Genomic DNA, 23,061 nt, shown 5'->3' with positions numbered 1-23,061 from the left:
GAACCTTGATTATCACCGTGGGGAACCGAAGAAGTTGCTGACTCTTCCCCTTTGATTCCATAGCAATGCTTTATTTAGAGCCGCAAACTTGATGCACGTCTCCGCTTGACTTCCGAGTCCTCAGCATTCATTCCACAGTGAGCATGACTACCAGCAGCAATCACCGCCAACGGCCCAGTCTTACTATGTCATATCCCCAATCCAACACTGAGCCCGCTCATGGACTGCCTCTGCCCCAATCGCATATGGGCTCATTCAGTCACTCGCAATCAGTCGCCTCCACTCCCACCCCAACGCCCCCCACGCGAGGATCGCAGCAGTCAGCCATGTCATATAGTTTTACAAACGGGGTGTCATACCCCTCGATGCCAAACGGCTTTGCGGGCTACGAACGCTCGAATGGCTATGGAGTAATGGCTCCCTATCAGGAAGAGTATAAGCCTCAAATTTACCGGGTATGTTCTCAAGTGCTAGGAAAAGTTTCCATTGTTTTGAATATGGTCTTCATAGACTGTCAGCCGTATAAAGAGAATGCCGAAATAACTAACAGCTTTTGCTCTCTCCTACTAAGGCCGTTTATTCAAATGTCTCCGTGTACGAAATGGAAGTCAACGGTGTCGCTGTTATGAAACGTCGGTCGGATTCCTGGTTAAATGCAACTCAAATTCTGAAAGTTGCCGGTGTTCTCAAAGCCAAAAGAACCAAGACCTTGGAGAAAGAAATTGCCGCTGGAGAGCATGAGAAGGTCCAAGGAGGTTATGGCAAATATCAAGGCACATGGGTGAACTATCAACGAGGTGTCGAACTTTGCCGTGAGTACCAGGTGGAAGAATTGCTCAGGCCCCTGCTCGAGTACGATATGGATGATGGAAACTCAAAACGTACATCGCTCGAAACTCCAACCAAGGAGCAGGCAATGGCCGCACAACGGAAAAGATTATATAGCGCTGAGAACCGAGGAATAAGCCAACCGGCCCAGGCAACTTTTTTCCAAAACATGTCCCGTACCGCAGCAAGTGCCGTTAATGCTATCAGCAAAGCCCGTTTTGAGTCGCCAAACAAAAGGAGACCCAGCGTGGTGCGCCAGTCATCGCAAGCGTCACAACAAATGAGCAGCCAAGAGTCCCTGAATGTGCCCGGTGGTACCCAAACTAGCATGTATAGTGTACATTCTGACAGTGGATTTGCAAGTCAGAATGCTCACAACGGGAGAAACGATATTGCTTTCGATCAAGAGACTGGCTTGGAACCACCACGAAAACGTGTCAGGAGCTCTTCGAATCAAGGACGCTCGTTTGGGGGAAACAGCATGATGTCAGCGTATGATCTCACACCCACAGAGCCAAACGATTCATTCTACCAACAGGCAGACGACCCAATGGCAACTGATGATGTTCATGGACGAGACCCACTCCCTCCAGCAACACATCCTGATCGATTCCAAAAGATGAAACTTATCATGACTCTCTTCCTTGACAAGCGTATGAAAGACTTTGCCGACCACCCTGCCCTTGTACAGCTGTCTGGTGAGGACCTTGAAATTCCGCTCGATGAATATCAAAATAGTGCTCTTCATTGGGCGGCAATGCTTGCCCGACTACCCCTGCTTAATGCTCTTGTTGAGAAGGGTGTCAATATTTATCGACTGAATGCTGCTGGTGAAACCGCACTGCAGAAGGCGGTGGGAACGCGAAATAATCTTGATTACAGGACTTTCCCGCGATTGTTAGAATTGCTTGGCCCTAGTATTGACATGGTCGATCACAGCGGCCGGTCAATTCTTCATCATATCGCCATTATGGCTGCAACTGGTGGCGGGGGGCATGTGTCAGCTAAACATTATCTCGAAGCACTTTTGGAATTTGTCGTACGTCATGGCGCAGGAAGCCAGGGCGCTCAAGAAAATGGGAAACCGATGGCAAACAGTGGGAGCGGAATTAACGTGAATGAGCAATCACAGCCTGAGATTATCAGTCTGGGTAGATTTGTCTCCGAATTGGTTAACTTGCGGGATGACCAAGGAGACACGGCTCTGAATATAGCCGGCCGTGCAAGATCAGTGCTTGTGCCACAGTTGTTGGAGGTTGGCGCTGATCCTCAAATCCCTAACCACACGGGCTTACGCCCTGCAGATTACGGCGTGGGTGTTGACATGATTAATGAAAGCACCCAGATACAACAAAATGGAGAGAAAAAGGACACCTTTATTGATCAACTGGCTAAAACGAAGAAAGAAATTCTCGATGGTAAGGATTCGAATCGTTTGTGTTATATTTGGTGCTAACCCTTTTCACTTCATAGCTACGCTTGCACAAATCGGATCTCTGGTCGAAGAGACCTTGGGTGGAATTGATCGAGATTTGACCTCGGAGCTGAGCAAAAAGCAAGCGGAATTCGATCACTGGCATGCCAAAATACGTGAAAGTGCACGTGCCAGACAGATCGATCAAAATGAACTTGACGACCTGAAACGAAAAGCATCTGACCGGCTGAATGTTGGCCGACGTATAAAGAACCTTGAAGGTGACTCGGAAGAACTAGTTGCTTTTTTAAAGAAGACCTACGGGATTGACTTCGACATATCAACTATGTATCCTATTGGCTATGGTGATCATGACTCTAGCGTTGACATCGCTGAATTTCGCACGCTCTTTTCAGAGTTCGACGCCGGTGAGGAGTTATCCCCAGATCAACGAAAGTTCCTCGCAGCATTACCGCATGCGAGCGTTCTAGAAAATCGCCTGGAGGCATATAAAAGCTTGAACAAAGATGTACAAGACGAAATTAAACTGCTAAAGTCAAGGAATGTGGTTCTCGGCGAAAATTATCGCCGGGTAGTCATGGCCTGTACCGGGTTTACAGCCGAACAGGTTGATGAAGCTGCAGAGGGACTGACCAAACACATCAAGGAGTTAAACGAGAATCCAGTGGCAGAAGATGAAGCGATTGAGATTTTGATGAAAGATCGCGGGCAGGACTGGTAGGTAGATGCAGAGACGCGCCTCACGGCGAGCTGCTCGGTTCTCATAATAGATCCTTACACATGAGTTTACTCTACGTCCCATATTGGACATCATAGTTGAAGTATGAAAGACCTACTCTTTTTTGATTCGTTCTTGTTTGCAGATACCCCTGCTCAGTTAATGATTGTTCTACTATGTATACACATCTTTTTGGCATGTCTAGTATGTTACATTTCTCAGACCATGAGGCGATAGATGTACCATCCACGTTACATGATTGTACACACATTGAGATCTACAAAATAATGACTTTTGCCTTTGTAACAATCGAGACGAGATTCTTCTATTGAGATCATGCATCCCTGTTATTTTTCCATATGACACGCGCATTGTCTGAGGTCAATCCCTAAGCCCTGGATTTGCTTCTCTTTACTTTAACTTTTTCTACCTCCTCTCACAAGCGCTTTTTACTCAATTTATGTATTTTTGCGTTGATGCAGCTTTGCAACGGAAATTACCGAATTAGGCAAATCTTGACGCTTGGCCCGTGCACTGCAACACCAACGGTCTCAGAAATGCAGTAAAGTATTCTAGCTCGAAGCTCACTTGCAGCTTCTCAGACACTAAAAATTCCTTGTTAAGTCTTCGGACTTTACGAGACGTGCATGAGATTTGGCGCTTGGCCAGATCTAGGTCGCATTAAATATTTCTTTAGAGGCCTCGGATTTCTTATCATACAAATGCAGTCTCAGCAGTAGGTAAGTAATACTACTTACAGACAAAACTTCGTGTTATCCTAAAGCTCAAACTTGGGGCCCTTATTTTTTCAAGGAGCTTGGCTATATGAGACGATCCTGGCTGGCACAGTGTGGGTGTCTGGTCTGGAGGCTCGGAAAAGCTTTTGACCCCTGTCGATGTTCCTGAGCTTAATGGGATTACCCTGGTTCCGGGGACGTCATACGATGAAGTATTCTTTTTTCTATCTTCTAAAAAAAGCTCTTTCCTTCCTGGCGCAAGCAGATAGTTTTGAATGTGTTTTATTAATATATGCACTTCCAAAGTGTCTCTAATGCCGTTATTAAAGTACCTGGATAGCTTTATGCACCTTTTAATACCCTACATCTTATTATAATAGAAGCTTATTCTCTTCCAAGTCAGTACCACGTAGGTACTGACTTTCAATGTCCTATCTAAGGGCCTGTCTCAAACGTGACTAGACTGCGACAGTTCTGCTACGGTATCGAACCTCACGGGTACATTTACAATTATGACTATGCCTTTTCTTCTTCTTTTTCTTTACCTCCTTGATACTGACTGCTTCGTCTTTCGTGCTCCTGGCGCCATGCTACTGACCTCCTTCAAACAGTTCAGACTCGTCGTTCCAGGTTGAAGACAATATACACGGAACACACATGCATAGTATACCTTCATACACCTCCCTTTGTATTGGGCAGGTTTGAAATTGACATACTCTGAATATAACGCGGAACGAAGGCAGCGTCTATAGCTGATCAGTCAGGTATGAGGGTTGATACGCTTTTCGCAACGAAAAGTAGCTTCAGGATGTCTTCAATGAACTCCTGTCTAGTGTTCTCTCTCCCTGGCATGCTTCATGTACAGGAGTGGGTTCTAGTGATGTTATCTCAAAGCAAACTCGAAGTTGAAGCGCAACTATATAAGTAGCCACAGATACCACGCTTATTCCACATTCACAGAACCAAATACTACAATCTCAACAAGCAAGCCCTACTCAGACTCTACAAAGCATTCTCCGCTGAAAACTTTTCCATCATTTCAAAGGCCAATTACTCAGCTCCTCACCTTGTCTCATTCCATATATTTGGTATCATGGCATACTACCGAGCTGTCACTCTCCTCATTCTTCTCTTGCAGAGCTCATCGATCTTCGCAAAGAGCCTGCTCAACAATGATGTTGACCTACTATTGAGATTGCGCAAACCCGAACTACCATCAATGAGGCATCGCTTTTCCCTCGACACAATACAGAATGACAACGACACACACTTCAATACCAATGCCTTTTCAGTAAAAACAAAGCAAATTTTGGCTCGCGCCGACATTTCTAATTCTACCGTACCGACTTTCAATGAAACTGCCTTCAATCAGAGCGCTTCCACTGCATGCGCCAACGCCGTAAACAACTACACAGCAGCAATCAACCCCAGCGGACTTGTAGCGTGTTACAATATTGCTGTCTGGGACAACACCACAGGCGTCTTCCAGACCGATGTGCGACTATATCAAAAGTCTGCTGCTATCGGCTCGTTTGAGGGATTGGCTCCGTCAGATTTCTCCATGTCATTCTCAATCCCCGAGGCAACTCTATCCGCACCGATGATGATGACAACCAATGAATCAGTTACGGCAGATACGCCAGCTACTGGTGAATTTGTATTGGGGTTCCAGAATATCGGACAAATGTCCAAGAGCCTTCAATTTTCGAAACTCACTGAGTACGCATTCCCCCCTTCTCTCTCTCTATCATTTCGGCTGTCTGACTGATATGCACTCTCTAGTTCGGATCTCCGCGCGCTCATGATCCCATCGATTTCTCTGGGAGCAACATCTCCATCCGGTGGTACTGTCGATACATCGCTCGCATCCGACACACTCTCCTACGTAGCCGGTGAGTTCACGCAACCCGACGGCACAGCGACAAATATAACCACCCCAGAGGCAATAACGTTATCCTCTCCAATTATTGCCTCTGCGTCAGTCTTTGTCCTCCCGGGAACGCATATCAAGGTCTACCCTGTGGGCTTGATCATAACCTGTATATGGGCGGGATTGCTGTTCATTGCTGTTGGAGCAGGCACTATCGGCCGATATCAATTTAGGGTTAATTACCGAAAGCGTGTCCAGAGTTCAAAGATTACTAGCAGTTTTATATAAGGATATCTTGTACTTTGTTCTTTCTCTCTTTGTCATCTCATTGTCGGTTTTCTTCCTCTGGGTCTATACTTATTATACCAGGCTTTTGGTGCATTGGCGTTCAGGATACTTTTTTTACAGAATATTTTGCTTTTCCCAATGGTTTTGGGAGCTTGACTTAGATTGATACCTTCCCAATGTATGGAAAGTATATACTTCAAAAACGGTGACTTAGGTTTCTGCCTGATTATCTCATATATACATACAGATTTATTCATTCCGTCACAGTTATTAGCCAAGTCTAATCAGTCAGTGTTCACGTTCCAGCGTTGGAAGTATTTGTTAATGGCCGTCTGGAGTACGTCTTCATCACTTCGGAGCCAACTGGTATTTTCATTCTGGACTCTGTTATTAATATGCGTTAACGCAGCTCGAGTGATATATGGAAACATTGGAGGCATGGCGTCAATCACGGATGTCGCCGTATTTGCAGGAAATCCAAGGATGACGGACTCTGCAATATCGACAACCACCTTCGTAACAGTATCAAGTGCCTCTTGCGATCTGTTACGCCACTCCTCCAGGGGTATGAAATTTGCCCTGACAGCCTGTGGATGCTGGTCGAGGATGTGCCGATGTAATGTAAACAGTGCCATGTTTGAAGAAGGTTAGGCCAGGCCGGTATTGCTGTCTAGAAGAAAACGGAGGAGCAATAACTAAACACATTGATGAAGTAGAAAATATGGGGAATTGTGGAGAACTGACCTAATGGAAATGCTTATTGCTGCACAATAGACACCTAATTGCCCTACGGTATTTGGCATGACCAACGATAGGAAGTTTTGGATATTCGTATCTAATCTGTCAAGTTGGAGTAGTTTAGAATCAATGTCTGAGGAATTAAAGCATTTGAAAACTTGATCCAGAAGACAAGCCGCTTGGGCTGCCCGACTAAACCCTCCAATATTTGGCAACGTCAAACACGACACAGGAAAGTTGGGTAGGGACCTTGGGTCTAAAACATCGAGCTGGTCGAAGACTTGAAGATCGAACGGAAGTCTAGCATCTCCACCAGGAAAGACAGTCACCAACGGTTGATCGATGCATGCTACTTCGCTAAAAAAGGTCCTGTTCACAGCATAAGCTCTTGTTGCGATGATCATTTGTCTGGTAAGCCAGGAGAAACATACCGCTCAAAGATGACGATGGCCCACCATGTATTTGCTGCTTCCTCAGCCTGCAGCAGAAGGTCGCTATTTGTATTCTTGCCAGCTATATGTGTCATCTGGGCTTTGTGACGGTCACGAGCGTGGATACGGGCGGCGTATGCCATCCGTGCACTGCCTGCAATAGTCACAAATGCATCGTCCGGTCGGCCGTGTGTGTATTCATACATAGCTAACAAAAGACTAGTCTGGACTAGAGGGACGGACGGTGGGCAAGATACCTGGACCTGGGCAAATAGAGACCTCGCAATGAGATAGAGGGTCTGCTGTTCGACGGGTCGAGGGGCTTCATGACTGTGTTCGTACCCCAATGCAGGAGCATGCGTGATAAGACAGATAGTCAATAGCAAGACGGAAAAGTCGGCAGCTCGAGCTGTTCCCAGCGTGATGAGGTTGTTGTAGAAGCGCGTACGAGAGATTATGGGCAGATGGAGGTGGAAACTTCGGAAATAGCGAGTGCTGATATCGTCAACAAACTGGCCTGTTGAACGAATAATATTTTGGACCTCACGATACACTTGGTCGCTGTTTCTCTGAGTCAGCCATATGCTAACTTAGACACACGGTCGATAGCTAAGCTCTAATTTTTGACAACGGAAAAGGATAACTAAACTGAGGCTTAGTCTGGCCTGACGATAACTTTGGGGATATGACCATGTGAGAGGAGAACATATCCACAGGCGGCCGTGCACCACTGGGGTTCTCGTCGGTAGAAGCAGTACGGTTCCACGGGCTTGATATTGAAGCGTAAAAACAGTCTAGCTTCTTCCTACTTCAAATCTCAGCAGTGTTAATCATGATTCACGCTTAGGCAACAAACTGGGTGCAATATCCGCAAGACGGCAACAGTTTGTTGCACTTTTTCTTTCGCGTCTTACAGATCACACATGCGTGTGCGGCTTGAGGGGCACGTTGTCGACCGCTGTCGGCCGCCATTCTAACAATCTGTGTCTGGGAACCAACGAACTAAAGCTTCAGATGCCTCGAATAGATGTCCGGAGAGCAATGATGACAGTAAAAGCCTGAGATGCTGTCGGATGCTGGCCGACACTGTCGGGCTCTGTCGGCTGCTAAGCCAAAAACGGCAAAAGCTGGAACAGAGGCGTTATTATGTACGTAATGCCAGCATGGAATGACGAAGCGGTTATTGGGCAGTTATATGCGCTTAATGATGTCACGATAAGGGGGAATGGATTATAAATCACTTGATGTTGACGGCGTGCGAACATCTATATGTAGCTTCAATGCATTGGAATGGAAAAAACAAAAAAAAAAAAAAAAAAACCACAATCAACACTTAGACATATATCAACAACTTCTTGTCAATCAACATGACAATCTCAGACTGCTGCATCAAGGGCTTCTCGTGGCAAGGCACCCCCACTGGGCGCATCGACAAACTTGCTGGTAACGATGTCTACATATCGGGCGACAACGCCGAAGTCGCCATCCTGTTTATTTCTGACCTTTTCGGCTGGAAATTTCCTAATGTCCGTCTCCTTGCAGACCACTTTGCCCGCGAAGTTGGAGCAACAGTCTACGTACCGGATTTCTTTGGCGGCGAGGTTCTAGACGTTGATCTCATTGCCGCAGAGAAATTCGATCAGCTCGATCTTCCAGGGTTTCTGCAGCGAAATGGCCGTGAGCAGCGCGAGTCCGAGATTTTTGACTGTGCACGTACTTTGAGACAGCAGCATGGATATAGAAAAGTTGGTGCTGTGGGATACTGCTATGGCGGGTGGGCGTCGCTTCGACTCGGGGCAAAGGAGCACGCAGCTGCGCCGCTGGTGGATTGTATTTCGGTTGGCCATCCGTCACTTGTCAAGAAAAGCGATATTGCCGAACTCAATGTTCCCGTGCAAGTACTGGCACCGGAAATTGATCCGGCTTTCTCCCCGGAACTCAAATTGTATACGTTTGAGACGTTGCAGCAGCTGAATATACCGTTCGATTATCAGAATTTTCCAGGAGTCGTACATGCTTGTTTTATACGTGGCGATGAGAACAAGCCTGGTGAAAGAGCCGCGATGGAGAGAGGGAAAAATGCGGCTGTTGGATGGTTGAGACAGTTCTTGAATTAGGGCTGAACTTGAAGTTGTCCAAGCGACAATAGATTGGTTTGCATCGACAATGTAAATATCATTTTTTGTTCACTCTCACTATACTACACGCTGTGTATTATCATATATAAATTCGCTTTGATAAAACTCAGATTCAAAATCTTAGTACATTTATCTAATATAGAACTAATCGAGTAGTAGCCAATCAGCACGCGCCTTGTATATATTTTGACCCACCGTGGAGGGACATCACGCGCTAATCCATTTTTAGAACCGATAGCGATAGCAGAAAGAGAAAAAAAAGATGCCGCGGGGCACTTCGCGATCATCACTCTTGTTCTTTGCTTGTTTAAGACGTTTCAACTATTTAGACTCTTGCTTTATTTATCCTTTCCAACCCGCGCTTTGGTATTAGCATCGGGCCATGAATGCAGCTTCTCATGTTACGGTGCCCTCTTCTGATATGAACAGTTGTTGATCGTCCGTCAGAGCTGTATACCTCCAGTCTGTCAAAACACTGCTTGGCTTGTTGCTCACAATGGCGCGAGAAATATCATCGTCTCCAACAATACCTACCCATTTAAATACGATATACGACGACGAAGCGTCGAAGTCAAAGCACGATCCCATTCGCATCCGCACTACGGATCAGCTCCTTCACGGTTCCCTTGCGCAGGAACTCCTAACCCTCGGATCCAAAGACTTGCCATCTGAAATAAAAGCGATTACTCAGGGTGACAAATGTTTCACACAGACTGTCGCGGATAGAGTGCGAAAAGCTGTGGCAGCGGTAGGACAAAAAAGCAATAACGACCATGAATTACTTTCACAGATATTGCACGTCGGGTTGGCGGCACTTTTCTACTTTTTGCAGTCAAATGTCACCGGCCCACCCTTAGAATTCGATTCGGCGACTGTCGTGTTTGGACAAGACATTGCGGGCGATGTTTCGGCGCTTAATGCGATGCGACAGAAGATGCTGAGGGATTTGTCTGTGGATGGAGAAGCTGTCTACCCGCTTACGCCGAATATTGAGCTATTTTGTGTCGCGAAGGCTATCTTAGTTGACGCAGAAGTATTGGTAAATGATGAGTCGCCTCTAGTTGCCCGGACGGCCCGGATGAGGGTGAATTTCTTGCACCAGAAGATGCTGGGTGAGGTAACAGGAACAATGCAGAAAGTAGTTTACGATGATCTCGACACAATATCTTCGGTTGTACTGCGTGATAAATCAGACTCGACTGGCGCCATGAAGGCAGCATTTCTACTCGAACGAGCCGCAATACATACACACCACGGACTAGACACCAAGGCTAGATCTGATCTGGACAAAGCAGCTTTGGCGTCTGGCTTTCAATATGCTCTTACTGGAAAGCTAGGGAAACGAACGAAATTTCAAGATAGAGATATCAGTCAGCTTGTCGTTTTAGCCTTGAGCTCTGATACAGAGTTTACTGCAGGAACTACAGTGACGAAAGAAGAACCGGAGACGTCGGTACCAAAAGCTCTAGACCTCAACGACGACACCCTTCTTGAGACAATCGCCTTTGCAAAAGAAGGGGCAAAGCCTGAGAAGTCCACAACCGTCCAAGGCGAGTACTCCTTGCCCGCTGGATTGGCGTCGATTGATCCTTCGAATCAACCGAAACTTAACCCTTTGGACTCCGCAATACTCCTCGCTATGGCATCTGCTATTACAAACAATTCTCCCGAGCACGGATTAACTCGTGAAGAAACACTCCCATATGCGACACGTGTTATCGATGGTGGCAGTCCAAATTGGCAGATTTACACACAAGCACTTCTTGTTCGGAGCCGATGTGAGGCCTATAAATCACGAACGGTCGAGAGAGGCGTTCTTCAAATGCAAGCGCTCGTTGATCAGGTTATTGCTGATACAGCAACCACAAACTCGGCTGTGGTAACGAGCAACACTGTTACTAACGAACAACAACAAAGCCAACCCGCAACTTTCCTACCTCGACCTCAAGAGTCAGAGTCTGCGCCTGCCGAGGAGCGATTGGAATATCTATGGACGCTCAGCTTCCAGACAAGGTGGAATCTTGAAGCAGAGCTTGCACAGAAATGGGTTAGCTTGGGTGCCTTGAGGACAGCTCTGGACATCTACGAAAGACTGGAAATGTGGGCCGAAGTTGCGTTGTGCTATGCGGCGACTGAGAGAGAAGAAAAAGCGAAAACGGTCACTCGGCGTCAATTGTACCAGCGTACAAATGTGGATGCGGTCGATGGCGATGATAGCGAATCATACGAAGGGCCCGAGTTATCACCCTTACCGGCAGATGCACCGCGTTTGTTCTGCATCTTGGCTGACATTGATGCTGAACCAGCTCTATACGAACGAGCTTGGGAGGTTTCTGGTCAACGTTATGCGCGAGCCCAGCGGTCGCTTGCCAGGCTATATCTCAAAGCTCAGCCTCCTGCTCTCGACAAAGCGGAGGAAGCATACAGGAAGAGTTTGAAAATAAACCCGCTCAATCACGGCGCTTGGTTTGCAATTGGCTGCGTGCAGTTAAATCGTGAGCGATGGAATGAAGCTATTGAATCATTTACTCGCACAGTGCAATTGGAACAAGATGATGCTGAGGCGTGGAGCAACCTTGCTGCAGCACTGCTCCATGTTTCTTCCTCCAATGACAAACCTTCTGAGAGCACTACTACTTCAAAAGAGAAGGGAGACACGAAAGACGCAGAAGGCGAAGACGTCAAAGAAGTGGACCCGTACAAACACACCCGCGACGCCCTCACAGCTCTCCATCATGCTGCCCGACTTAAACAAACTGATCATCGCATCTGGGACAACATAGTTACAGTAGCAGCCTCGCTGCCTCCCCCAATAACACCTTACAAGGACATTGTCCTCGCTCAACGCAAGGTCATTGAACTCGTATCCCCGAAGAGAGGCGAGAAGTCCATTGATATACCCATCCTGGGCATGTTGGTAGATCACCTTGTGGACAATTACGAGTATTCGGATCTTCTCATTCCTATTGAGGACGGCAGTAATCAGAAGATTCTACGCAGTGGGACAGTGGCAGGTCAGATTCTAAGTCTTATCGACAACGTTGTGGTGCCTTTGATCACCCACTCTGCTCCACTCTGGATCATTGTTGCTAGGGTAGAGTTATTCCGTAATCGACCCAGCAAAGCTTTTGCAGCACATGAAAAGGCGTGGCGTGCCACGGTGTCTTCGTGCACTCAGGGTGCCTTCCAGATGGGAGATGAGAAGAGGTGGATGCAGATTGTTAAGGCCACTGAACGACTCGTGAGGGACGGGTATGCGAAGATAGGCGGCATGACGAAAGAGAAAGAAGAGGGGGATAAAAATGGTGAAGTAGAAGAAGAAGAGCTGGTTGCTCCGGACTGGAGATTTAAGAGCAGGAGTGCAGTGAGGGGGATTTTGGGTAAAGGCAAGGATTGGGAAGACAGTGAGGGTTGGATAAGGCTCAAAGAGCTGCAATCAGAGGTTTCCGGATAGAGATATTGGAGAGGTATATACTCGGTGGGAGGTATATGGATATAGAGATAAACTAACATCTTTGAATGAAGACTTCAGCTGTGTCGCTAAGTACACGACTTATAAGTCCAAGCATATGTATATGATCACGAATATGACAGTGGAAAAAGAAAAATCCACTCGTGGACTGACCCTTAATGCAGGTGAAAATACTAATATCCATGCGCAACGCATCAAGAAAGCCATTATCGACGGTGGCGAGTGCCCGTCCTATAAATTCAGGCAGGAAATAATATCCATACGGGGAACCCCTTCAAAATCATAATCAGTTTCTTTCAGTTTAATAAGCAAATTATTCTCCGGATTTCTAGAATAAATATAGTTTTTCTATATTATATAAATAAAAAGAGAGATAGTAAAAGAGATAAGCTTAAAACCCTAAATTGACTTCACTTGATCTACCCGTTCCTTCCCGAAATGGCAGTCCACGTAAGAAAATAATATATACAGCTTGCTTTACTCGAACTTATTCTCAAGGTAGTTTGAAATCATTCATTGAATTCATTCTATCTATATGACTTTGAGTTGTAGTACATGCCAAACAATCTGGTACAGAACGTTTTCCCCCTCCATCAAATACGAGGTAGCTAGGTATGATTCTATTGTGCTTTTTATGTTTTGCCCGCCTTTTTGCCCGCTTTGAATCCAGTATTATATTATTATGTTTTATTTGGGCGATTCGAGATGATATATATGTCGAGCCTAAAGGCACAATTAGCATATTTCTTCACGAAACATTTAGTAGTATGCGTATGCTATGCTCACCCATTCAATCGCTCATTATCGTCGTCATCGTCAAATGGAGAAGTGAACTAGGATTTGGATGAGTGACAGTTGTTGCAGCGATTGTAGCCGCAGATCTTGCAACGCCAAATGGCAACAAATGGACCAGAGTTGCAATCGGAGCAGCGCCAGGTAAGAATGTTGCCATTGGTCGTTTGGATGATGGTGAAGACATGACCGGAGCATTGGTTGGCCATTATGGTTGATTTTGGATGTTATCTTCTTGGAATAGGAAACTGGAGACTCTGAGAGACTGTTAGTGAGTGCGAAGGAGTGAATCTGGAAAAAATAGTCGAGGTTGGTGTACCTGTTTGGTATGGCCGTGGACTAAAGTGACTGAGAGGGAAAAGATAGAAGAGAGATGTTGGCGAGTTCTATTGTTCAAGTCAGACTGAATCAAGCAAGTATATTGAAAGTAATGAAGGGTAATGAAGAAGAATGCAGAGCCATATGACGCTTCTAAGGCCGAGGGAAGTTTCTCACATTCTGTTCTGACCTGAAGCAAATGAAATGACTTTTTTTTCTCACGTGGTGTTCTGTTCCTGCTGCTGTTCCTGCTGCTGTTCCTGCTGAAATCTCGATGAGCAGGGGGAAAAGCTTCCCTTTATAGACAGCCACCTGAACTCGTCCTGGTGAGAGCAGTTGAAAGGGAGTGGTCTGTTTGTACGTAGATCCTGTCTGTAAACCACACACGGATACACAAGTCGTATGTGTACAACAGGCAGGCGGATTCAACACTGTTCTCCGAAGAATTTATTTTTTTATTTCTTTACAAAAAGAAAAAAAAAAAAAAAAAAAAAAAGGAACAGTGCCAAGACTAAGCAGATCACAGATATCAGAACGGTCTTTTCCAGTCGATACTTAAACCGCTCACAGTACGTATCCGATCCAGATCCTCTCCGAGCTGACGTCCTACTTCGAGTAAGATAGTATTGGTGATGGTGCTCAAGATAGTTCAGCTGGTGGCATTGCTTCTTCTATCGTGAAAGGAGGCGGAGCAAGCACGTAGAATGTGTTGAGACTTCATCAATCAACATGGAGAACGATGGATACGCGAGGCGATCCACCATGCAAAGCAATTACAATCCTGGCTGCATCATGTCTGTTGGGAAGTCAACGGGGGCCTCTAGGACGAAGTGGTAGATGAATTATAGGGAGCAGAAAAAGAAAGAAGTTGATATCCGTCTAGACTACATATTGGATAACTGCCCAGTAGCAATAGGTTATAGGTACCCAGTAAAGAGCAAATGCATTCCGTACAACCCCCCCCCCCCATAAAAACTGTCATCCCCTTCTTCCCCCTTCCAAACAGGCCAAGAGCACCAACACTTTTTGTGGTAGTACCACAGTTCTGGTTCTGATGGGTCTCGCGCTAGACTATTAGACTAGATACTAGGCAGTAGGCAGTCCGTGCTATGACGAAGGGAAAAAGAACTAATCCAGTGATCCACTGTCTGGTTTTCGGTTTCTGGGCCCTAGTCCCTGCAGAGAGATGGGTCTTTTCTGTTCGCTAAGCGATTAGCTTGCGTGAAAGGAAGAATGGTTTACGGCAATTACGACAAGCCCTGGTTAGATCTGTCTATGTATTGGTTCTTTAGTTTTAGAACGAAGCAAGTGTTTGCCTATATAATATCTAGTTTGGAAATTAGTGCGCACCTGGTCGTATTACTTCAAGCCTGGAATGCTACTAACTATGGCTGCCATGATCCATCATTATTATTTACTTTTAGCCTGACATAGAGTTGGCTCCGTAATCCGTAATAATTCAAACTGGCCTTGTTGAACAAAGGGCATTATTTCATAATTTTCCTGTGGCAGTGAAACAAAGTCGATCCCTGACTCAATCCAGTTTCTGTTTGCACTTCCTAGCTGATAGGCCACATCCCTGTTTCAAAATCGTACCGCGCCGATCTAGAAGGGGATTAATTCCAGCCAGCCGAAGAGGAAAAAAACGGTGAAAGAAAGTGGATTTGCAGTACGCCGTACTTACCGGTAATGCTATTACCCGCCAATTACACGCCCCCGGGGATACGGTTCCGATTGCACTAGTAATTTAGGGTGTTTGCTTACGTCTGCGGCCGTAACTTTACTATATCCGTCTCGTCTTATTGCTCGTCTGTTCTCCTATGATCTGCTTATAATATTAGATACATCTACCGGGACTTCGTGGTCTTGTTAGAGAATCAGCCAGCCATGTGCTCCTTGTTCTATTGTCGTACATACTATTCCGGGTTTCAATCAGAAGTGAAGCAAAATCCTGCCCGTCAAGGCTTGTGAAGCTATTCAAACAAGTAGAGAGGTGATATGACGATACAGCCATACTACTGCACGCTCTAATATTTATGCTCCATAGCTCCCTCTCCGACTTGTCCCTTTTCTGCTACCTGCAGCATTCGAGATTGACTCCGTAGTGAGTGAGTTTAGTGTTTCCCCTAGAAATCAAGGATGGCCCGTCTAGTGCCACCAATCTTAACTAGCTATCCTTAGTATACTAAGGACCAGATTCGACTAGTTCCACGTCCACGCTTGCCTGTCAGTTCCATTTATTGGACGTAACGGTTGGAAATAGATAACTGCTCGTTCCACCTCTAACATCCTAGCGCGTGATATCTAAACTAGATACGGCGTAAGTTAGATATAGACGCCGCCGGACGGTGGTTAAGTGGGTTTTGTCATCACTGACTGAAGAAGCTGGCTCCTAGAGCTAAATCTAAGCCGAAATATCCTTCCAGCTGTATGGCGTACGGCGTGAGCACTAGCTAGTTACATAATAGCAGTTGAAAGTTGAAAACGTCGGACTACATAGTACAGATTTATCATTCGCCTTGTGGTTGCTTTCGTCTTGGCACCAATTATGGTAAGAGGAGGGAACTTACAGCCCCTGAAACCAATAAGACATAACGTAGTATTATTGCGGAAATGATTCCAGTTACTCTGTTACACTGAGGAGATCTAAATACTTAAGAGAAGCTCGTTTCATCACTCTGTGTTGTGTATGTACCACGCATGATGTAGTTTGTACCAATACCTAAGTACGAATTGCCTCCGCCAAGAGTTCTCCTATGGCAGTTAAATGAGTTAAAATCAAACTGGCACACCAAATCAAGCACTCGAAGCAAACGGCGGGCATCCGGTATCAGGGGAACCCCTGCTTTGCATCTCACCGTTGGCAGCTCGATACGTTGAGCTCGGTATACCAAATGGTCTTGAAGACGAATGAAATGCTACGCAGAAAGGCAAAATAGCAAGGAAAAAGCAATTCGCAACTGGATAGCGTGCAGCTAACAATTGATTGGTTGATTTTCTGGCTATATGTATGACTCCGTGCTTCCCAAACTCCATGGGTATACGCATCCCGGAGATTGGGAACCCAACCACATCAATGCGTGTTGACAGGGATCATACTTCTATCGGACATCCTATGAACATGTGACGCCACAAACCCTTTTTCGGGTGGGGAATAAAAGAAATCTAGGCTAGGTTTGATATATGTAAATGAAATGCAACTCCTTGCCGCTTTTACGTGATATCACATGAATAAATGTACTCGCATCACTAACCAATGCTGAGCACTTGTCCCAGGACACGGGCTAATTTTGACTCACACGAATTGAGAAGGAATAGATGGTGGGATAATAGTCACTTCCGGAGAGAACGAAAGACAAAGTCAAGACTAATTAATCGATTGCCTATTCGGTGGTTCGTCGTGAGAGTAGGAATTGTGATTGCAGTTTAATATCAGAAGAGTAGCTCGAATTGGTCATTCGGGTTATGCCAGGCTATTTACATTCCCAAACTTTGCGGCGGGTATTTATTGTAAGAATACGTGCATATTTACTGCGAAGAGAATTTTGCGTTTTATGGTCCATAGCCGGAGGAACTCAGACAGGTTTTAAGCAGCTAGTATAGTATCTCCACTGGATTGTCCGAGCTGGCGAAGTAAACTTATTCTTGGTCGCATTTCCATGTCGCTGTCGCTTTTTAAAGCGGACACAGCTTAAAATAATCATTGGCTTTGCCCACGAAGAATGCAAAGGAACTCTTATACAGGGGCCAGCAACTTAACACAAAGCACATTGGATCTGTCGGCGGGAGGGGCTTGAGAACAAATTCATGATTTCCGGGCAGGGGATCCGTTCCATGGCATCGAATGTATGGGAATTCGCTGTATCTGGGGGCAAAGGCACAGACTACGATTATGTATAAGCAATACACTATACAAAATGGTCATCAGAAACTGCACGCCCCTATCGATCTTTCCCATTATCAAATGCTTCGCCACGGCAATACACTTGATGAGTATATTTGTTAAATTAGCAGGTGTACGATGCTCACTGAACAGTCAATGAGGCCCCAAATCCTGCTCAGTGAGAGATACTTGAACCGAACTGAGCATAAAGCGGCATGATATTCGGCGTCTTAGCGTCGTACATTGCTTTTTCCAAGTACCTAGGTATTAAGTACATGCTACATGGTACTTGCATATCATGGACGGTATGAAAACTTGGATTGAACGTGGCAAGCGGTCTGTATCTCTATACTCTTTGTTGACTTGTTGTTTGGATTTGTTTTGATTAATATTTTTGTCGGCCAATTTCTTCATCCTGTATATGGAATGTCTCGTACCAACAACCTAGACACCTGGCTGCCTAGGTTCTGAAGACCTAGAAAAAATTTACCTTTGGATTTATAGTCATTCTTTCATTTAGGAAAGTGTTCTCGAGCTCTGTTACACAGAAACGACACATATGAATATACCTGGGGTCATACAGACATGTGCATCCACAAACAGTCGGTGTATGTATGCAACCTTCCGCTGGCATGCTCTTTCTCCCTAATGGAAGTAGTATTCAGTTGGGACTACGTTCTTTTCCTTTGGCATTCGGTTTTACATGCAACGTCGGATGTTCAGGTGTAACTGTATATGTCATTTCGGTTCAGCACGCCCATAGAATCGCCTTTCCGCTTCTTTTAATGACGGATCATTTCAATCGAAGGCACGGTAATTTACTAACTAACAATGGCCAGCTGAATACAGGCATCAAATTACCTACCTAGGCAAGTAGATCTGCTCTAATATCTAATTAGTTGGACGGAAAAGTCGATCCTCCTCCGGGTGCCCTGCTTAGTTGATACATCTATCCCTGTCAATAATACTAGCGTTCTCCCGACCCCATGACGTTGAGTGATGCATCAGATCGCCGCAAGCGACAGGGGCTGCACGGGCTCAGGGCTGTCAGGCAGAAGACCCCTGTCTCTCGGCTATTTTTCTTTTCTGGGGTTTCTTCCGCATTTTGGCCTGTTATTGATTGGCTGATGTGAGAATTCCGGAGTCACAATAAACGAAAAAGAAAAACACGGAGTATCTCGGTTTTACTGGTTTTTGGGGCGATGGACGCCTTTGCAATAGAAAATCTACATAATGTGCGTGCAAGACTAGCTGCTATCCTTCAGGGCATGATGAGCCGATCTTAGGGCAACATGAGTTGGAGGGCTAATGGCACCTATGTATGCTAGCAAACGCGTAACTACAGCGACGGCTCGGACTCCTTGGTCTTACACACCGCTTGGTTGTTCCTGAGCACCTCCAACTCAACTCAATGTACGTACATTTAGGCACACGTATACGATAGTCCAATCCAAATTATTGAACTAAATTGTTCGCTAATCATGGGCCAGTGCATTCGAATGCTCTCTGTGAGGCTAGGCGAATACCTCACTGGTCGCTCACAAAATCATGTAGCAAACCCCCTGACTCTCCGAAATTTGAGAGTGTAGTTACATAGCTAACTAGAAGAAAACATTACTTCAGGTGAAGTGCCTTCGATCTCGGAAGTAAAAGGGGTATGAGTGCTGATAGGGTTAGGGTTATTCTCGGTATAGATTTTATTCCGAAGATATCGTGATTCATTCCGTGACCCTAATCTCGGAATAACGGGAAAGAGCACGCACGCCATGAGTCAACGCGCGGATTCTATCTTCTATTTGCATTAGGTGAACAACGACTCATACCTTGAAGGCATTCCTCAGAGAGGCTCTATTCCTATATGTGCAATGCTGCGTCGCAATGGCAAACCCACCTCTTGCGAACCTTGCCGAGTAGCGAAGGTGAGGTGCGATCATTGTACTCCGGTATGCCGACGATGCAAGTTGAAAGGCATTGCCAGCCAAGTATGTTGATTCCTCTGCCTGATAACGCCCGACATTCAGAGATTGACCTATCCTTCAGTGCTACTACCATCCTGCTCCTTTAACTAAAGCAAAGACCCAGAGTGACGGCGCTTCCCCTGTTTCAGCACGCCCGCCTAAGCCCAAACGCTCAGTCCGGTCAAGCAGGCAGGAAGATATCACCACTCATATCCACACACTAACAGATGCTCAGAGGAGGGATACATCCCCACCGGCATCTGATGCCAAAGTCTCGAGCCACTCAAATTTCCTTGGTACTACCGGCTACTTGGGTGTGTTCAGAGAGACACCCTGGTGGGGATCGCGAATATCATGGAATGGCTCTCTCCAAACCGAATTTGAACACTGGCGAACAAACCAAACATATACATGTGCACGACTAGTCCGCCTAATTTGTGCCGTAGGATTTTACCGCAAGCATATTACTTGGTACTATCAGCGAGGACGATTCACCATCATTCCCGCGCCTTTGGTTCTCGATTCATTGAGCTTGGTACAGGAGCACGTCGAGAAAAATGCCTGGAACCAGGAAGGCAATTGGAAAGATATCTATGAGCGAATTACTGCTACCACGTCACAACCACTAGAATTTTCCAGTGACACCTCAGCGGAAGAGTTTTATTCTCTCTATACAGGGGAGAATCTCCGGTGGGAATTCGTCGGGTTCATGTTTGCTTTAGCCGGAGGTAGCGTGCAGCGTCGATACAAAGGCAATCATGTTTTGGACTTGGGAAATGGCGAAGAAATGGTCGCCGACACTTTCACGAAAGAGATGGTGCTTGCGACCAACGCTTGCATGGAGATATGCAGGCAGCTTGGACACGTCAATGACTTGATGATTTGGATGCGACACACTTATTGCCTCGTAGGATCGGAAGTTTTAGGTGAAACCAGTACGTTTCTTTCTTCTATTATCTCCATTCACAATTCTGCAACTTTAGCCTTGGCCTTTTTCCGAGACAGACATTTTGGCTAATTGCAATAGGTGAGAGAGTATACAATGTTTTCGGCGACATCGCATCAAACGTTTATGCTATGGGCCTGCATAGGGACCATTATTCTGCTAATGTTCCTTTCTTTCTTTCCGAGACACGGAAGCGAGTGCTCGCGGCTATACACAAATCCGATAAGAATGGGGCAACGTTCCGTGGACGACCACCTCGCCTACCATATCAATACTGCGATTTCGCTCTTCCATTGGATTTAGCCGATGATCAGCTTTTTCTAGATGAGAAATCTATACGAGTTGCCCTCAATGGGCTTGATGACGAAGGCTGGAACTCCCAGGGGCAGTTCTACCCGGCAACCATAATACGCATGCGCCATATCGTAACCACTCTTGGAGAGAAAATGCTTGGGCTTTCTCTAGGTTCTAGAACCATGAGTTATCACCAAGATCTTTTGTAAGATGACTCACCATTGGTTTTAATATGTTGGACCGTGAGACTAACATGCGTGCACGATAGGGAAACACATCAGTTGTGTCAGCAAACTTGGGACAGAATTCCGGTGCGGTTCCGCTACAGTTCAGACTGTTGGCAACAAAAAGACCATCTTGAATGTCTTGCTAGAGCAATTGTATACCTTGATTTTCTCTCAAATGTCTTTCAAATACAACGAATTCGGCGCCAAGAGGAGCCGGAGGCAACGAAAGACCTGCTTGATACTTCAATGCAGTTGTTATCAGTTATTATTGACATGATAAAACAAGTTCAGCGGCACGAAAATATAAAACAGATTCCATGGATTGTATGCTCTGCCTCTTCATCTACTGACACAAATTGCCTAACTTCGTGCTAGCTTTTGATTTATGGTATCCCAGCCGCAAAGGTACTCGTTACCGAAGTGCATCGCCACACTGTTTCAAACCAGCCTCTTCCATCATCTTCATCTCGTTCAGAGATAATTCGGAACCTCAGTTTTCTAATCTCGTGGGTTGAGACTTCGGGAATGTCACCGTCTGTCACCGGCGCCGCATGCTTGGAACTCACAAAGTTGATCGGCAGGCTTCTCGATGAGGCGCTTAATTACCAGACTCCTCATTTTCCTCCTTCTTCCTTAGTAGGCGCCACAAACCTGCAAGAAGTTGATAAGTTGGGTCTTGTTACTCTCGCTCAAAGCACTGTCCCTGCCCAGATCACTACTGATGAGGCTATGAATCGATCAGAGTCTCAGAACCAGCTTCAAGGACTGATAGATCTCGGAGTAGGGGACGACGCATTCCTTGGGTTGGGATGTGGTTTTGCGAGTGATCGGTTCAATTGGCTCGATGAAATTGAGTTGGAAACAGATATGGGCCCTTGGAGACTCTGATATTGGGCCATTGCCGATGGTATGTAATCAGACAACGTTGTGAGTTATACTAGCATCTGTCATTTTGATATATCTGCATAGTATTATGAGTTTTCACTGCACAATGAACACTTCGAAGCATAAATACATTTGACGCATCAGTTTGTTCAAGGGCGTAGCTGAATGGAGAGATAGAGCACACATAAAGCCATCGGCGACAAGAGAATCTGCACGAAGCGGTGAGGATGGTTCTGTACAACCCACCCATTTCACCCAAGTCATCCGATCTTGCCTACATAAGAAAGGGTGACCACCAGGTACGTGCTAAGGACGAAAATTCAAAATTCAATGCATAAAGTAGTACACACAATGCATACAATGCGTCCAAGTGCCGAAGTTGACAGAGCGTTCTTTTTTCCTATTCTGGTAATTGCTCGGGTGCGCAGGTGATCATCCGACATGATCTTGATTGATTTTCGTCCGCATACACCTCGTGACAACAAGCATACATTCTTGGCTTATAGGCAAGTCCTATTCCAACTTTGAGTTGGTCTTACCTGTTATCCTAGACCTATGCCAGTCTGGACAGGGGCCTGGTTACTGCCTTTATTGAAATACCAACCGTTGATTTGGAAATTGGCTTCAACAAAAGGCACAAAGTGAAGGACCACGTTGTGAAATTCGAAATTTTTAATTCACAATGTATAACTATGCGGAAGTACTTCTTCAGCTGCCGGTGGAGACAACACTTGTCGGCTTTTGGGCTGTAAATAAATACTCTGTACCACGATGAGAAAGACTGGACATTGGAAAAACAGGAAATGAAAATGAAGATTTATCAAATAATTCATTGGTTATATTCATCCTCTACATACCTACGTAAAATATCATTACACATCCATATGTCCGAAGAGTTCTCTTGCATCGCTTCCATTGACCCGAAGATCCGAAAACGATGCCTTCGTTCTCCGTACAAAAGCCCAAGTAATATCCATCAATATACTACTAGAAGTAGCAATAAAAACGAAAGACACCACACTGGGCTTCTGTTGTATGTATTCTTCCAACGCTCCGTTAAGAACACCCTAGTTGAGTAATCAATGGCAAGATGTTCCTGCAGG

General features: G+C 45.7%; 6 protein-coding genes across 6 annotated transcripts; 5 read left to right on the top strand and 1 right to left on the bottom strand.

The window, feature by feature from the left end:
- Positions 1 to 143: 143 nt before the first annotated feature.
- UA08_03066 (hypothetical protein) lies at positions 144 to 2,984 on the top strand (the record flags this gene model as incomplete). The annotated part of the gene is made up of 3 exons (XM_020265177.1): positions 144 to 455; positions 551 to 2,246; positions 2,302 to 2,984. The coding sequence occupies 3 exons, from the start codon at positions 144 to 146 to the stop codon at positions 2,982 to 2,984; spliced, it is 2,691 nt and encodes an 896-aa protein (XP_020121854.1).
- A 1,827-nt stretch (positions 2,985 to 4,811) lies between these two features.
- On the top strand, positions 4,812 to 5,876 carry UA08_03065 (hypothetical protein; the record flags this gene model as incomplete). Its single annotated transcript, XM_020265176.1, has 2 exons — positions 4,812 to 5,437; positions 5,501 to 5,876. The coding sequence occupies 2 exons, from the start codon at positions 4,812 to 4,814 to the stop codon at positions 5,874 to 5,876; spliced, it is 1,002 nt and encodes a 333-aa protein (XP_020121853.1).
- Positions 5,877 to 6,160: 284 nt separating this feature from the next.
- UA08_03064 (hypothetical protein) lies at positions 6,161 to 8,017 on the bottom strand (the record flags this gene model as incomplete). Its single annotated transcript, XM_020265175.1, has 5 exons — positions 6,161 to 6,419; positions 6,621 to 6,716; positions 6,864 to 6,983; positions 7,046 to 7,562; positions 7,960 to 8,017. The coding sequence occupies 5 exons, from the start codon at positions 8,015 to 8,017 to the stop codon at positions 6,161 to 6,163; spliced, it is 1,050 nt and encodes a 349-aa protein (XP_020121848.1).
- A 395-nt stretch (positions 8,018 to 8,412) lies between these two features.
- Positions 8,413 to 9,162, top strand: UA08_03063 (hypothetical protein; the record flags this gene model as incomplete). Its single annotated transcript, XM_020265174.1, has 1 exon — positions 8,413 to 9,162. One exon carries the CDS (start codon positions 8,413 to 8,415, stop codon positions 9,160 to 9,162), a length of 750 nt encoding a protein of 249 aa, XP_020121847.1.
- Positions 9,163 to 9,679: 517 nt separating this feature from the next.
- On the top strand, positions 9,680 to 12,637 carry UA08_03062 (hypothetical protein; the record flags this gene model as incomplete). Its single annotated transcript, XM_020265173.1, has 1 exon — positions 9,680 to 12,637. One exon carries the CDS (start codon positions 9,680 to 9,682, stop codon positions 12,635 to 12,637), a length of 2,958 nt encoding a protein of 985 aa, XP_020121850.1.
- Positions 12,638 to 19,593: 6,956 nt separating this feature from the next.
- UA08_03061 (hypothetical protein) lies at positions 19,594 to 21,961 on the top strand (the record flags this gene model as incomplete). The annotated part of the gene is made up of 5 exons (XM_020265172.1): positions 19,594 to 19,630; positions 19,720 to 20,541; positions 20,634 to 21,051; positions 21,115 to 21,397; positions 21,449 to 21,961. 5 exons carry the CDS (start codon positions 19,594 to 19,596, stop codon positions 21,959 to 21,961), a joined length of 2,073 nt encoding a protein of 690 aa, XP_020121849.1.
- Between the last annotated feature and the right edge of the window lie 1,100 nt (positions 21,962 to 23,061).

Source organism: Talaromyces atroroseus, assembly GCF_001907595.1.
Source record: "Talaromyces atroroseus strain IBT 11181 chromosome Unknown scaffold_2, whole genome shotgun sequence".
Lineage (NCBI taxonomy): Eukaryota > Fungi > Ascomycota > Eurotiomycetes > Eurotiales > Trichocomaceae > Talaromyces > Talaromyces atroroseus.
The sequence above is the reverse complement of the archived record's forward strand: the minus strand, read 5'-3'. Positions and strand labels throughout refer to the sequence as shown.